This window comes from Electrona antarctica (assembly GCF_951216825.1).
Source record: "Electrona antarctica genome assembly, chromosome: 15".
Taxonomy (NCBI): domain Eukaryota; kingdom Metazoa; phylum Chordata; class Actinopteri; order Myctophiformes; family Myctophidae; genus Electrona; species Electrona antarctica.
In genome coordinates, this window is record NC_136796.1 from 24,661,422 (window position 1) to 24,675,714 (window position 14,293).

Sequence of the window (14,293 nt, forward strand, 5' to 3'; positions counted from 1 at the left end):
ATGTCCGGCACCTGTCCCAGGAACAGAGGTTGGGACCTGGATCTCCATATAAGCCTAAGGGCATATAGGGTTTCTTTAGTTTCTTTATGGTTGTCAAGTTAAGTCAGAGTGGCGTGGCCGTAGTCCACTGGCCAGTCCTCCCTTAAGCCAATTTTAATTTAAATATAAGATATTATAACAATTATTATTGTCTCACTCTACTCGCTCAGCTTTCTTTGTCGCCTTCTTGTTTTTTACTTGTCTATTCATTGTATTTAATCTTTTGTGTGCAGGTCATCATGGTGACCGGAGACCACCCAATCACAGCCAAGGCCATTGCTAAGGGCGTAGGCATCATCTCGGAAGGCAACGAGACAGTAGAGGACATCGCTGCCCGCCTCAACATCCCTGTCAGCCAGGTCAACCCTAGGTAACATACAGTACACATCCCTGTCAGCCAGGTAACATACAGTACACATCCCTGTCAGCCAGGTAACATACAGTACACATCCCTGTCAGCCAGGTAACATACAGTACACATCCCTGTCAGCCAGGTCAACCCTAGGTAACATACAGTACACATCCCTGTCAGCCAGGTCAACCCCAGGTAACATACAGTACACATCCCTGTCAGCCAGGTAACATACAGTACACATCCCTGTCAGCCAGGTAACATACAGTACACATCCCTGTCAGCCAGGTAACATACAGTACACATCCCTGTCAGACAGGTAACATACAGTACACATCCCTGTCAGCCAGGTAACATACAGTACACATCCCTGTCAGCCAGGTAACATACAGTACACATCCCTGTCAGCCAGGTAACATACAGTACACATCCCTGTCAGACAGGTAACATACAGTACACATCCCTGTCAGCCAGGTAACATACAGTACACATCCCTGTCAGCCAGGTAACATACAGTACACATCCCTGTCAGCCAGGTCAACCCTATAGGTAACATACAGTACACATCCCTGTCAGCCAGGTAACATACAGTACACATCCCTGTCAGCCAGGTTAACCCTATAGGTAACATACAGTACACATCCCTGTCAGCCAGGTAACATACAGTACACATCCCTGTCAGCCAGGTTAACCCTATAGGTAACATACAGTACACATCCCTGTCAGCCAGGTAACATACAGTACACATCCCTGTCAGCCAGGTAACATACAGTACACATCCCTGTCAGCCAGGTAACATACAGTACACATCCCTGTCAGCCAGGTTAACCCTATAGGTAACATACAGTACACATCCCTGTCAGCCAGGTTAACCCTATAGGTAACATACAGTACACATCCTTGTCAGCCAGGTTAACCCTATAGGTAACATACAGTACACATCCTTGTCAGCCAGGTTAACCCTATAGGTAACATACAGTACACATCCCTGTCAGCCAGGTTAACCCTATAGGTAACATACAGTACACATCCCTGTCAGCCAGGTTAACCCTATAGGTAACATACAGTACACATCCCTGTCAGCCAGGTTAACCCTATAGGTAACATACAGTACACATCCTTGTCAGCCAGGTTAACCCTATAGGTAACATACAGTACACATCCCTGTCAGACAGGTTAATTAACCCTATAGGTAACATACAGTACACATCCCTGTCAGCCTGGTTAACCCTATAGGTAACATACAGTACACATCCCTGTCAGCCAGGTTAACCCTATAGGTAACATACAGTACACATCCCTGTCAACCAGGTTAACCCTATAGGTAACATACAGTACACATCCCTGTCAGCCAGGTTAACCCTATAGGTAGGTAACATACAGTACACATGGGCTGTCAGATCCAATCTAAAGATTCAAGTCCAATTCGAAATTGTAATTAAAGAAACTAAAACAAAAAAATCCTAAATCCCGCTTTAAATAGAAACAGTCTATGTCTTTATAAAAATGTTAATGAGTATCTGCGTATCTACATCGCCACAGTGTCAGTTTGTAGCTCGGCTATTTTGAACATTTCAAAATGTTCAAAATAGTAAAAAGAAAAAGACAAAAAAGTTTAGGCATAAGGGTTAAGGCGGCGCGCAAGGTAGTGATCAGTGACATCACGTCGGTGTACTCTGCAGGCCAAATAGTGCGTTCACACGGGCAGACACAAATACTTGATTTGGAGCAGCTACATGCATCATTGCATCTTTCCAACGTCATGTCGCTGGCTTCCATTGGCAATGAATGGCAGACTGCATCTTTTACATCTATGCCCGTGTGAACGCACCAAAAGAGTACACCAACATGATGTCACTGATCACATGACCACAAGTTTTAGACCTCCAGTTCTAGGCTAAACAGAAGGGGGAGTGGGCTTTTTATTATTTCAACACAACTCCTCTAAGGTATATTAATGACATTCAATTCAATTCAATGTTGAGAATTAGTGGTATTCCCCTTTAAGTACACTTTGATGCCAATACTTTTGTACATTTACTCAAGTAAATCTTGAACACCGGACTTTTACTTGTAACAGTATTTTTAGATTGTGGTATTGATACTTTTACATAAGTAAAACAGCTTTTGTACTTCCTCCATCACTGCACACAACACAAATACACACTTCCTTCGCTCATTTGCCCCAACCCAGTAGTATGTCAATAAATACTCCATGTGAATGTTGCAGGGATGCCAAGGCGTGCGTCATCCACGGCACGGACCTGAAGGAGCTGAGCCAGGACCAGATGGACGACATCCTGAGGAACCACACAGAGATCGTATTCGCCAGGACGTCCCCGCAGCAGAAGCTCATCATCGTGGAGGGCTGTCAGAGACAGGTACTACACATGCATGCACAGTGTATGCACGTGCACAGGCAAGTGCACGTGCAGTTGTCTCAACCCACTTTAGACCTGGAAAGCCCATACGTTGTTGTTATACCTTTCAACCCGGGAAAGCATCGTCATTTTAGTTGTACTAAGTTTCAAATTTGTATCTTTTTCCGTACATTAACCGTATCACTGCCACCTGGTGGACGCAAGTGCCAACGCTTAACTGCCGACCCGGATCTACTTGGTTTTAGTGTGATGCACGTCCGGTTTGGGTGTCCATTTTAGATGCTAAGATATTAGCGTCAATTCTAGCGAGCTAAAATGATGCCATCCTTGCTCTAGAAAACGCCAATGTTCCAATCGGGATCACCGGATAATCAGAAAAGACCTCCGAACATTGCACGTTTTGTCAAAACCATGGAGAGTTATTCAGCTTTTTAGTCAGCCTGTATACAAGAAGTGAACGGCACTGCGCATGCACGAAACCGGTCTAGGATCGCTGAAGAAGGAAATGCCAAGCAAAAAAAAAGAAATCAGTGATCCGGTTTGATATCAATGATAAAGCTTATATGACGGAACATTCCGCCAGAAGTGGTTGCCGATCTACAAGCGCACAATGCCTCGCAGTACACAATTATCTGAATCAAAAACAGTAGTTCTGGAAACTTAGGTTAGGATTTAGAAGGTGTTATTGGAATCGGACTCGGGTCTTATTAAACTATACATAGACGTACAGTCTATAGGCACAGATGTGAACTGCCTTATTTAATTCACCGAAAGGCAAGGTATGAAATGATACTTCACGAGCTGATTGTGGTCGCTCAGTTCTGTGCTGTGTCTCTCTTTCTCCGTCTGCCAGGGTGCCATCGTGGCCGTGACGGGTGACGGTGTGAACGACTCTCCTGCCCTGAAGAAGGCCGACATCGGCGTCGCCATGGGGATCTCGGGCTCTGACGTGTCCAAGCAGGCGGCCGACATGATCCTCCTGGACGACAACTTTGCCTCCATCGTCACAGGAGTGGAGGAAGGTAAGGAGGTGGAGGCGTCGCAGAGGGTGCTTTTTATATTGAGTACCGCAGTCCTGATGTCCCCTGGGTCACGGAAGTCATTTCTCTATGGAGAATAACATTGAGTTTTATTAGAGTCGTCTCATATAAGACAAAGAAACAAATTGTCCCCTGTTGTCAGGGAGGTGGCTCTGTATCGTTTACGATGGTCAGTCACTCATTTGAAACAGTATGTTTCTGGTGAAAATGTAGTTACTTCGGCGACGGTAACGTTAATGTTTTCTCGCTGTCAGTTGAACAGCCATGCTCATTTGTTTATTTTTGGAACACAGTTCTTATATGACACAATATTAAACATGTCGTCTATGGGAATTCGGAATGGACCCATAAATGAATGCGCAAATTAGTTGGGCATAGGGTTCACGCACCAGAAATTGCAGATCATATACTTCTGGTGTGCGACACAATGGTGTGCAACCAAGTACAGTATAAACCTGAATCACTCTCGGATAATTAGCCTGAGATCAATACCATTTTCGGGTTTCTGATCCAGTCTGGAGCGGAAATAACTTGACGACCGGAAGTTGGAGCACATGACCAGAACCTCAGGTGCCGTGCACCTTCAAAATGACTCCCCTTTATTTAGGTATAATCGTTTTGTTTCTTTTGGTATAATCGTTTTGTTTCTTTTGGTATAATGTCCATCTTTTATTCTAACTGACTAGTGTGGGGAACAAAACCAATGCGACGCCAACCGGAACCCACCACCACAACACAATTGTTTTCTGTTTCGTTTTTTCTAAACTGGATCACACGGATCAGTTATAGCCAAATATCGATGATGCTTGTAGATTGGTTATTTTTAGAAGCAATTTTATATATCAGATTTTTCTGACTTTTATACCACTTAAATGGTCTTTTGGAGTGAAATTCGGCCGATTTACATCTGTGGCCGATCGACCAGAGCACTTCTAAAAATCTGACTTCTACCATGATTTATCGCTAGCATAGGAATACATTGACTACTTTTCATGTTTTCCCATTCCTTTTTTAGGCCGTCTGATCTTTGACAACCTGAAGAAGTCCATTGCCTACACCCTGACCAGCAACATCCCAGAGATCACTCCTTTCCTCTTCTTCATCGTTGTCAACATCCCCCTGCCCCTGGGAACCATCACCATCCTCTGTATCGACCTGGGAACTGACATGGTGAGAAACCCACACAAAACGCAGCAGCACAGGCACCAATATAAATAGGCCAATCAGTAAAATACACACTGGGCATATAGTAGAGATAGACATGAATACGTATTTATAGGTACATAAATGTCTATTTATGTACAGGAAATATGTATATAAATGATATGCTTGGGTTTATGTACGATTGCATATTTCTGTATTCTTGGTTTGTTTCTACAGTAGCTAAAATCAGCTGACGTAATAATTGTTCATTATTATCATTATAATCATTTTGTCGAACAATGTTCTCTGTTTGGTGTGTAACTAAGTTACTCTTCTAATAGGGTAGGCAAGGCATAATAAGCCTTGGCTTCAGCCTACACCTTTTCGGTGTCACCTACAGTATGTTAACTAAATTGTATTTAACCATATGGTAAACCACAGGAAAAAAAACTATTCATTCATTTTATATACACAAAGAGATACACACAAATGCAGGAATGATTCTGAATGTACCAACTGATGACAACATGCACGAACACAAAGAACATGGACAAACAATAGACACATGTGCATACACACACATCATCACCCTGAGCACAGGCCAGCAGTATGCATACATAACCATGCATGATGTGTGAATGTACAGTTGTGTGTGTGTGTGTGTGTGTGTGTGTGTGTGTGTGTGTGTGTGTGTGTGTGTGTGTGTGTGCGTGTGCGTGTGCGTGCGTGTGCGCAGTCAGTCACCAGTCACGATCGGTGGTGGACACAATGAGCATTCACCTGTATGTAGTCTGTATGTATGTATGTTCTGTATGCACACTCATGCTTGGATGCCCATGGCTGAACAAGAAGTCATATATACTATACAGCATGGGTTATGCACTGGTTAATCTAATATGTTCACAGGTACAGTACACACAATAATGTATAGCCGGTATCAATTTTCCTCATGCAGACATGCACACACACATGGCTCCACATTATGTAAACCGTGTGCCTTCATTCACAGTGTGCAGGCATAAAGTGATGCTCATCCACCTGAAAATGATTGGTCTCTCTGCCTTTCTCTTGGGACTTCATCTCTCTCTCTCTCTTTCTGTCTCTTTCTTGCACTCTCCTGCCATCCTTTCATCAATTCCTTTCATCAATTCCTCCACACTTTTATGCCCCTTTAAACCCGTTAAAACCATCTGTGTCATTTTAGATTTTAGCTATATACTGTTACCTCGTGACCTAGCTGACGCACCTCCCAATGCTCAGTTTCGTTGTATTTGGCCGAAAATGATAAATTTTTTAATATGATTATGGCAAATAATCACAGAATGTCACTGCACTGAGAGACATGCAGCTGCTGTATACTCCCGGCTGCTCTATACTGTACATCTCCTTACGACAGTGTTTTACCGGATTTTGCCGTTTGTGTTAAATAACACCATAAAACCGCCATTACCCTTTTCATGTCACGCACCCCCTAGACAGCGTTCACGCACCACAAGGGGTGCAAGCACCACAGTTTGGGAACCACTGCATACGGTATACACATGTGTACTGTACACGACTACACGTCACTTCTTTGAAATGTGATTTTGGATAATTTTAACACAAATCTTCTCTTCTGGGGGTCCCTGACACAAAACATTTTCAGATGGGCAGGTCCGTGGCCAAATACATATAATTTTAGGGGTCCTTGACACGGAAACGTTTGAGATCTACTGGTTTAGAAAATATTTGTAGAATCTGTCTCAGGTATTGGGTTAATGGTCTCTCTCTCCCTCCATCAGGTCCCAGCCATCTCACTGGCCTACGAGGCAGCAGAGAGTGACATCATGAAGCGTCAGCCCAGGAACCCAGCCAGGGACAAGTTGGTGAACGAGAGGCTGATCAGCATCGCCTACGGACAGATCGGTACGTCACACTTACACTCTCTTCCTCGCTGTCCCTATTCCCTCCTTGTCGACTAGAAATGCATTGTGCGTGGAGTTTTGATTGTTCTGATTATTATGCTGATTGGTGATGAATGTCTGCCCTTTGGTATAATTTGTAATCGTGTCAAACCGATAGATGAAATCAGTGAATCAATCATCAGTCTCCCTCCTCCACCCCCTGCTGTGCATATGACAGGTATGATCCAAGCCCTGGGAGGGTTCTTCTCCTACTTTGTGATCCTGGCTGAGAACGGTTTCCTTCCCTCTCTGCTGGTCGGCATCAGGCTCAACTGGGACGACCGTTCCATGAACGACCTGGAGGACAGCTACGGACAGCAATGGGTACGCTACACATGGATTACAGCACAATAAAACCTCTCCGCTGAAAATGTTTATATGACCAGGTGCCATTTGTGAAACTTTGTTGAAATGAGACCCACACACACACACACACACACACACACACACACACACACACACACACACACACTTGAGCTTGCAGATCAGCTATTTCTTGGCAAATGTTTGCCTATTATAACTTACCCAGAACAGGGATACAAGAGTTCATGTAGTTGAGCCTAATTTCATTATACTTGTCTATGACAAAGCAGTGTCACTCACCAAAATGCAGTTATTGTGAGCGACACTGTTTACATATTACGTTAAAATATGGAGATAAGAGGTCTCTGCCCGACAGCAACGATATGCCAATAGTATGGTAGCATTTTGTCTTTGACCTGTGTTTTCGCCCTGCCTCCCTCTCTCTCCCTGTATAGACATATGAGCAGCGTAAGATAGTGGAATACACCTGCCACACGGCCTTCTTTGTCAGCATCGTGGTGGTGCAGTGGGCGGATGTCATCATCTGCAAGACCAGACGCAACTCTGTGTTCCAGCAGGGCATGAAGTGAGTTAAACTAGTACTACTACTACTACTGCTCCAGTCCTGTCCTAAAACACACTCCTCTGGACGGAGCCTCTCTTGGAAAGAATCTTAAGACCTGAGGCCGATTCTAAAAATGTCTTCTAAACGGATTTCTGAAAAAACGTATGATTCTATTTCAGTGGTTCTCAAATGTTTTCATTTCAAGGACGCCCAAAATTATATGGATTTGGCCGCGGAGCAGTATTTCAAAATATTTCGTTCCAGGGATGCCAAGAAGCAAAGATTTAAGTTAAAAATGTTCGCTAAAAGCTTTAATCAATTATAGAAAATCTATTTGTTGATAGACATATTTAGAATATACTGTCTTATATATCAAGAAAATGTACTTCTCAATTCTTTGATTAATCGGAAAAGCAATTGGTTGAATAATTTCCAAGTAAATAAATGATTGTTGAAGCCCCATTGGCTACACTTTTTAGATTGTCAAATCTACATCCCTTCAACGATGTGTCTCTGTGTGTCTCTCTCTCTCTCTCTCTCTCTGAGTGAGAAGGTGTTGACTTGATTCTGTTTGTTTTTCCTCAGGAATAAGATTTTGATCTTTGGCCTGTTTGAGGAGACGGCCCTGGCTGCCTTCCTGTCCTACTGCCCTGGCATGGACGTGGCACTACGGATGTACCCACTCAAGTAAGGAGCAGGCCTTCCCTATGCACAGGCTTTTGGTTAGCAGCAGTTGTTTGGTGGAATCATTCCTTCCCATTGTCTCTCTCTCATTCTCTCTCTCTCTCTCTCTCTCACAGGCCGAGTTGGTGGTTCTGTGCATTCCCGTACAGTTTCCTCATCTTTGTTTACGATGAGATCCGAAAACTCCTCCTGCGCCGGAACCCTGGAGGTAAAACAACACACACGCACACATGCATGCACGCGCACACACACACACACACACACACACACACACACACACACACAGGAAGAACATGAAAGAACCAAGTATATCCACACTGCACACTGTGCCAAAGTTTATACAGTAAGTCACGTGATGACCAGTGGACTATGAAAGGTCTTGGTTCATTTTTTATTTATTTTTATTTTTGACTCTTTACATCCAAAACCTCAATTGCTCAAAGCATGCAGTGCATAAATCTGAATCATTGTAAATGACTGACCTAATGTCTGTAATCATGTATAGCAATATTTCTGAGAAGAGGGGGAAAGAAACTGTGCATGTATTCATTAAATGCAACACTCATAACATTATCTAAAGACATGACATGATTTATTTCAGTACTAGTTCAAGGTCAAGGTCATAATAATAATAATTCATAAAACAATCAAAATAACATTTAATAGAGGGAATCTTCTAACTCTTTGTCTGTCTCTTTGTTTCTCTTCCCTCTTTCCTTTGTTTTCTTCCGCAGGCTGGGTGGAAAAAGAGACGTACTATTAAATTATCAAACCATTCTTTACTTCTCACCCCGTTCCTCCCCTGAGCTCATCCCCCCTTTTCTCTGCCCCTCTGTCTCTTTCTCTCTCTTCTCTCTCTCTCTCTCCTTCCTACTCCCACCCATCCATCTCTCCTTGACACAACACACCCCACCCTCCCCTCCTCTTCACCATCCTCCCATCTCCTTCTAATCTACACCTTCTTCTAAGAACAAAAAAACACACACACAAAACACCAAAACAACGAGAGGACCAATGACAGAGGAGGAGAGAAGAGAATGGGTGGCGTGTGGCCCCACCGGCTCTCATCCTTTTTTTTCTTCTCTTATCCTCTGTCCTCCTTTTTTTACAGCATTAGTCTGCCACTGGTTGTACTGTTCTCTGAGATCACCGTTGTAGATCCACTCACTCTTCATGTAGAACTGTGTGCTCTAAAGCCTGATTTTATACTTGGTCGAACGACGGCGTCGTGTGCAGAAAACAAGCTCCGATCCACAAAATAGCCGATCCACAACAAGCACGCAACGTGTTCGCGTTATTAGATCAGCTATTTTCTGCGAGTGACACCATGGTTACGACACAAACCACACTGCTGTGAGGAAACTCCATGAATGGTAACAATAACGACGGTGAATTAACACTAAAAGAAGCCCTGAATGCTATAACTCCATTAAGGCTCACGACTACTACTACTACTACGACGACAGGGAACACCCAAAACACAGCAACTCCCGTCTAGATTCACAACCGGCGATATGAGCGGGTGGGTGGCGTCCATTTATAGATTCCTTTTGTGTTGTTGTAGTTGTAGTTTTTGTTTTGTTTCCCCACCTCCCCTGACCCCGGCCCCCGCCCCGCTCTACCCTCGATCACTGCCATCCTTCTCTGCTGTTTAACTGCCATTCTCTCTGTCTCCAGCACTCTCTTTTCACTGCCAGTCTTCTATTACAGTTCTATTACTCCCTCCCTCCCCCTCTTCCCTCCCTCCTTTCCTCGTCCTGTTCCACTCAGCCAAGTCGAGGAAGGATAATCTCACTTGCGACCGCTGTGATGTAACCCACTGGTGCCATCTACTGGTGGGGGAAAAGAATACATAAGTGGTCACCTCCTCGAATCTTTGGACCTCACTCTTTAACCTCCCACACCCGCCTTTTCTTTTCGGCTCGTATTGTTGTTTTCTAATAGATGACCGAGTGTTTTTTAAGAAACTGAATTGTTCGTAAGTTTTATGTACCATTTTTTTGTCTTTCATTTTATTTATTTTATTTTTTAAAGTTAGGATTGGGTCTGAGAGCTGCTTGTTTTCATTCGGACATGACAAAGCACACCCCCTCACCCTCCCCCCCCCCCTCTCTCTCTCTCCCTCCCCCCCCCCCCCTCTCTCTCTCTCTCTCTCTTTTGCATTCTCTCTCTCTCTCTCTCTCTCTCTCTCTCTCTTTTGCATTCTCTCTCTCCCAATGCCCTCTACCCCCCCCCCCCCACACACACACACACACACACACACACACACACACACTCCCGCCCGTCTGTCCGTCCGTCCCCGTTTATATGTCTGTCTGTGAGCACTGTGCAAAAACTCCTCCGTCCTTGTAATCTCCTCTCTCCTGCACACCCTCCTCCACTCCCACCCCCTCCCTTGTCCGCAGATCCCCCCTTTCCCCTCCTTCCCCTACTCTTCCGTGTTAAAAAAAAAATACAATCTTTCTGTGTCCTAGGAAAAAGAGATTTCTCTCCAATTTCATCATTTAAAAATATGTGGAAAAATGAAATAAACTAAAGGGCCGTACCTTAAAAATGTGCGAAACAGCAGCAGCAGCAAAAAAGAGGGGGAAAAAGGGAGACATTTTAATTAAATGAATAAAAAAAGGATCTCTCTTTTTTCAGTTTGGTCTCCAGTTTGTTTTTGTGTGTGGAGTTTTGTCAGAAAATGGAAATAAATGCTGTGACCAACTCTTCTATTGAATTAGTGTCAAGTCATCTATTTATTATCATCTTCCAAAGCCTTGTGTCCTGGCAATGTGATCTACTGTATATGCAACGTAACGTAACAAAATAACATGACACACTAGGGGTGCAATAGTTAATCAAACGATTAGATTTCATCAATTATAATAAACATTATCATCAATAATTGATCATTTAAAGCTGCACTATGTAACTTTCCTCTTCTACCCCAGATTTGAACCCTGTTTCCTGTGCAAGTGCTGTCATTTTTACCATTGAGCTAATCGAGAGCCTGCTTGCTTGCTCAGCAGATAGAAATGTATCGATAGAAGAACAGGGAGACAAACTCCAAACACCCCAAATGTATAAGTTATATTGTATTAACAACATAATCTACTGTACAGATTAAAATGTATTCATAAAACAAGTGACATGGTGCCGCTTTAATAAAATACGTTCCTAATAATAGGTATGTATACGGCACTATTGCAGTGTGACAATGGGTACAACGGGTTTTGCATTACCGAGGGGCATGCATTCCCAACGGGCATTGGTCTAGTACAGTGCTTCTCAACCTTTCTTTAGTACCCTCAGTATCTCATTTCTTGATCAGGTACCCCCTTTAAGCCCTTACATGTTGCTTAGAAAGCAGTCCCGTTTTGATCGATGTCAATATACTTTTCCCCACAAAACATATAAGAACAAAAACAGTACAGTAACAGAGTACATTTGTCTAGATACTTCCTTAATGTTAACGAAGTCCACACCCACAACACCAGAGGGAGTGCAACGAACCATGTACAACCCAGATTCGGCACAAACAAGGGACTAAATTCTTTTCGCTCCTATGCCACCAAAATGTGGAACGCCCTACCAACTGTCATTAAGACATGCGAATCCCTTGACTCCTTCAAAACCGCTCTCAAAGGGCACCTACGGACGGCTGCAATTCGAAACTGGCCCCTGTAAAATCGGAATCCCTCAAACACGAACGCAAGGACAACACAAGAGACGGTCGCGGCCACACAGCCAACTCAAGGTATGGCCACTGAGCCGACTTGGGGACCCAACGCAAGGACAACCCAAGAGACGGTCACGGACACACAGCCAACTCAAGGTACGGCCACGGAGCCGACTTGAGGACCCAACACAAGGACAACACAAGAGACGGTCACGGCCACACAGCCAACTCAAGGTACGGCCACGGAGCCGACTTGGGGACCCAACGCAGCTCCTCCAAGGAAAACAAACAAATTAACGGAGCTGAACGTGAATCCCCCCCACCGCCCACCCCTTTTTTTCCCCTCACTGTATATGTTTCTTTTCCCTTTTTACCTCCTTTATGATGAATTCCTGTTCTGTCTATATAGAAGTGTCTATTTGTACGTCTCTAAATGTTTTTGATGATTTGAACATGGTGGACCCTATTGGAAACAAGTGTAATGCTTAATTGGGTCGCCCACTCACAGTTAACAGCCTTTGTATTGAGTTTGTGCTTGAAATGTACTGTAATTCTGCAAACTGTTAATACATTCTTCAATCAATCAATCAATTACGTTAAACGTATTCCATAACAATAATCTTCCATTTCCTCACATAGTGTGTAGTACCTCTGCCTGCCCCTAGAGGTACACTACACATACCTTCTTTGAGAAACACTGGTTGAGCTCAACTAACCTTCTGTATTGAACTATTGTTGATAATATTGTTCACACGTTGCATACAAAGTGTGTTTACGTGGTTATGGCTCAGATTCTAGTACAAATTAAAGAACTCGAAGATATGATATATATCCTTTTGAAATAAGCAGGATCATAGATGTCACTGTACTGTACATGTCTAAAGCGTATCATTTTGCACATAAGACTACTGTCAAATTGACTGTAGTAGAGTATGGCTGATTTGTATTGGGATGCTGCCTGCATGGAAATGTGAGCCCACTGTCTGCTGGACAGGACGATACACCAGCTGGACTGAACGTCTGCAATGACACTTGGACTTGAACTCATCGTAACCCATGCAGCACTCTGCTCTGCAGGTAACTGCAACACTTACAGACACAGAATAGACAAGATTAGATTTCACTTTATGATCCCCTGGGGGAGGTTATTCAATTTTTACATTAGAAAATACAAAAAACACAATCCAAACTAAGGGCCATTCATTCTGCGCACTATAAGAATAACTATATCGTTCACACCATTGTCATCATCATCATCGGTTTAAAGTCCGCTTTCCAGGCACCGCTGGGTTGGACTTGACTCTTTTTATGATCAGTACTTTATTTGGATTTTTTACAAATACAGAAAACACAAGCAACAACAACAACAACAGAATACGTATGCATGGACATTATGTATGAACACAGAAACAATATAAAACAAGATAAACAAATAAAAATACAAATCAAATTAAAAGTTTAAATTAGTTTACATGACCAAACACGCAGCATCATCAACCGTATTATATGTATACTAATACAGTAAACAATCAAAAGGGCATTGCCTGACCATGGATCACATCAAGGACTTGACTCTTGATATGGCTTTCTTCCACCGGGAACGGTCCATGGCCACCTCGTGATCGATGCGGAGCGCTTTCATGTCAGCCCACACTGTCGTCTGCCAGCTCTTCTTAGGCCGGCCACTGGGTCTTGTCCCCTCTAAGTTAATCGACATTACTTTCTTCACCCAATCGTTTTCTTTCTTCCTTACAATGTGTCCGTACCACCACAGTCTGCCTCTCCTCACTACATCCACTATGGCCTCCCATCCTCTGTCTCAGCTCTGCACTGTGACACACCACACATCCATCTGATCATCCTCATCTCTGCTCTGTTAAGCTTCTCTTCATGCTTAGAGTTGTTTAGAGTTGTTTTTGCACCGGTTTTGACCCGGGGCAAGTACTACTGCACCCGTGTGAGCTAGGGAAGGGATTGGGAACCCCTAATCCTGGCAGCATTAATAGTATGCTGCTATTATTTATACACTGCAAAATCCAATAAAACTTTAAATGGCAGGCATCGAGCCCACGATCTACTGTAATAGAAGATACTGTCCATGTTGGGCAGCAACATTTCCACTATTGAATTGGCTTTCTTTGATTATTATCTGTCCCCAGATGACAGTGAAGTGACAATT

At 43.5% G+C, this 14,293-nt stretch overlaps 1 protein-coding gene across 8 annotated transcripts in view; it reads left to right on the forward strand.

Moving 5' to 3' along the window:
• Positions 1-11,172, forward strand: part of atp1a3a (ATPase Na+/K+ transporting subunit alpha 3a) — a 75,160-nt gene extending 63,988 nt beyond the window's left edge. For 6 of the 8 annotated variants that reach the window (XM_079522182.1, XM_079522181.1, XM_079522179.1 and 3 more), the window contains 10 exons: positions 273-409; positions 2,622-2,772; positions 3,626-3,794; positions 4,828-4,982; positions 6,737-6,860; positions 7,077-7,222; positions 7,657-7,787; positions 8,352-8,453; positions 8,567-8,658; positions 9,185-11,172. In XM_079522182.1, the coding sequence (XP_079378308.1) occupies positions 273-409; positions 2,622-2,772; positions 3,626-3,794; positions 4,828-4,982; positions 6,737-6,860; positions 7,077-7,222; positions 7,657-7,787; positions 8,352-8,453; positions 8,567-8,658; positions 9,185-9,213 (1,236 nt within the window). In that variant the 3' untranslated portion in view covers positions 9,214-11,172. Of the gene's footprint in view, positions 1-272; positions 410-523; positions 545-569; positions 587-2,621; positions 2,773-3,625; positions 3,795-4,827; positions 4,983-6,736; positions 6,861-7,076; positions 7,223-7,656; positions 7,788-8,351; positions 8,454-8,566; positions 8,659-9,184 lie in introns of those variants that run through there. The other 2 variants (XM_079522185.1, XM_079522186.1) reach the window with 2 other exon arrangements.
• Positions 11,173-14,293: the final 3,121 nt, after the last annotated feature.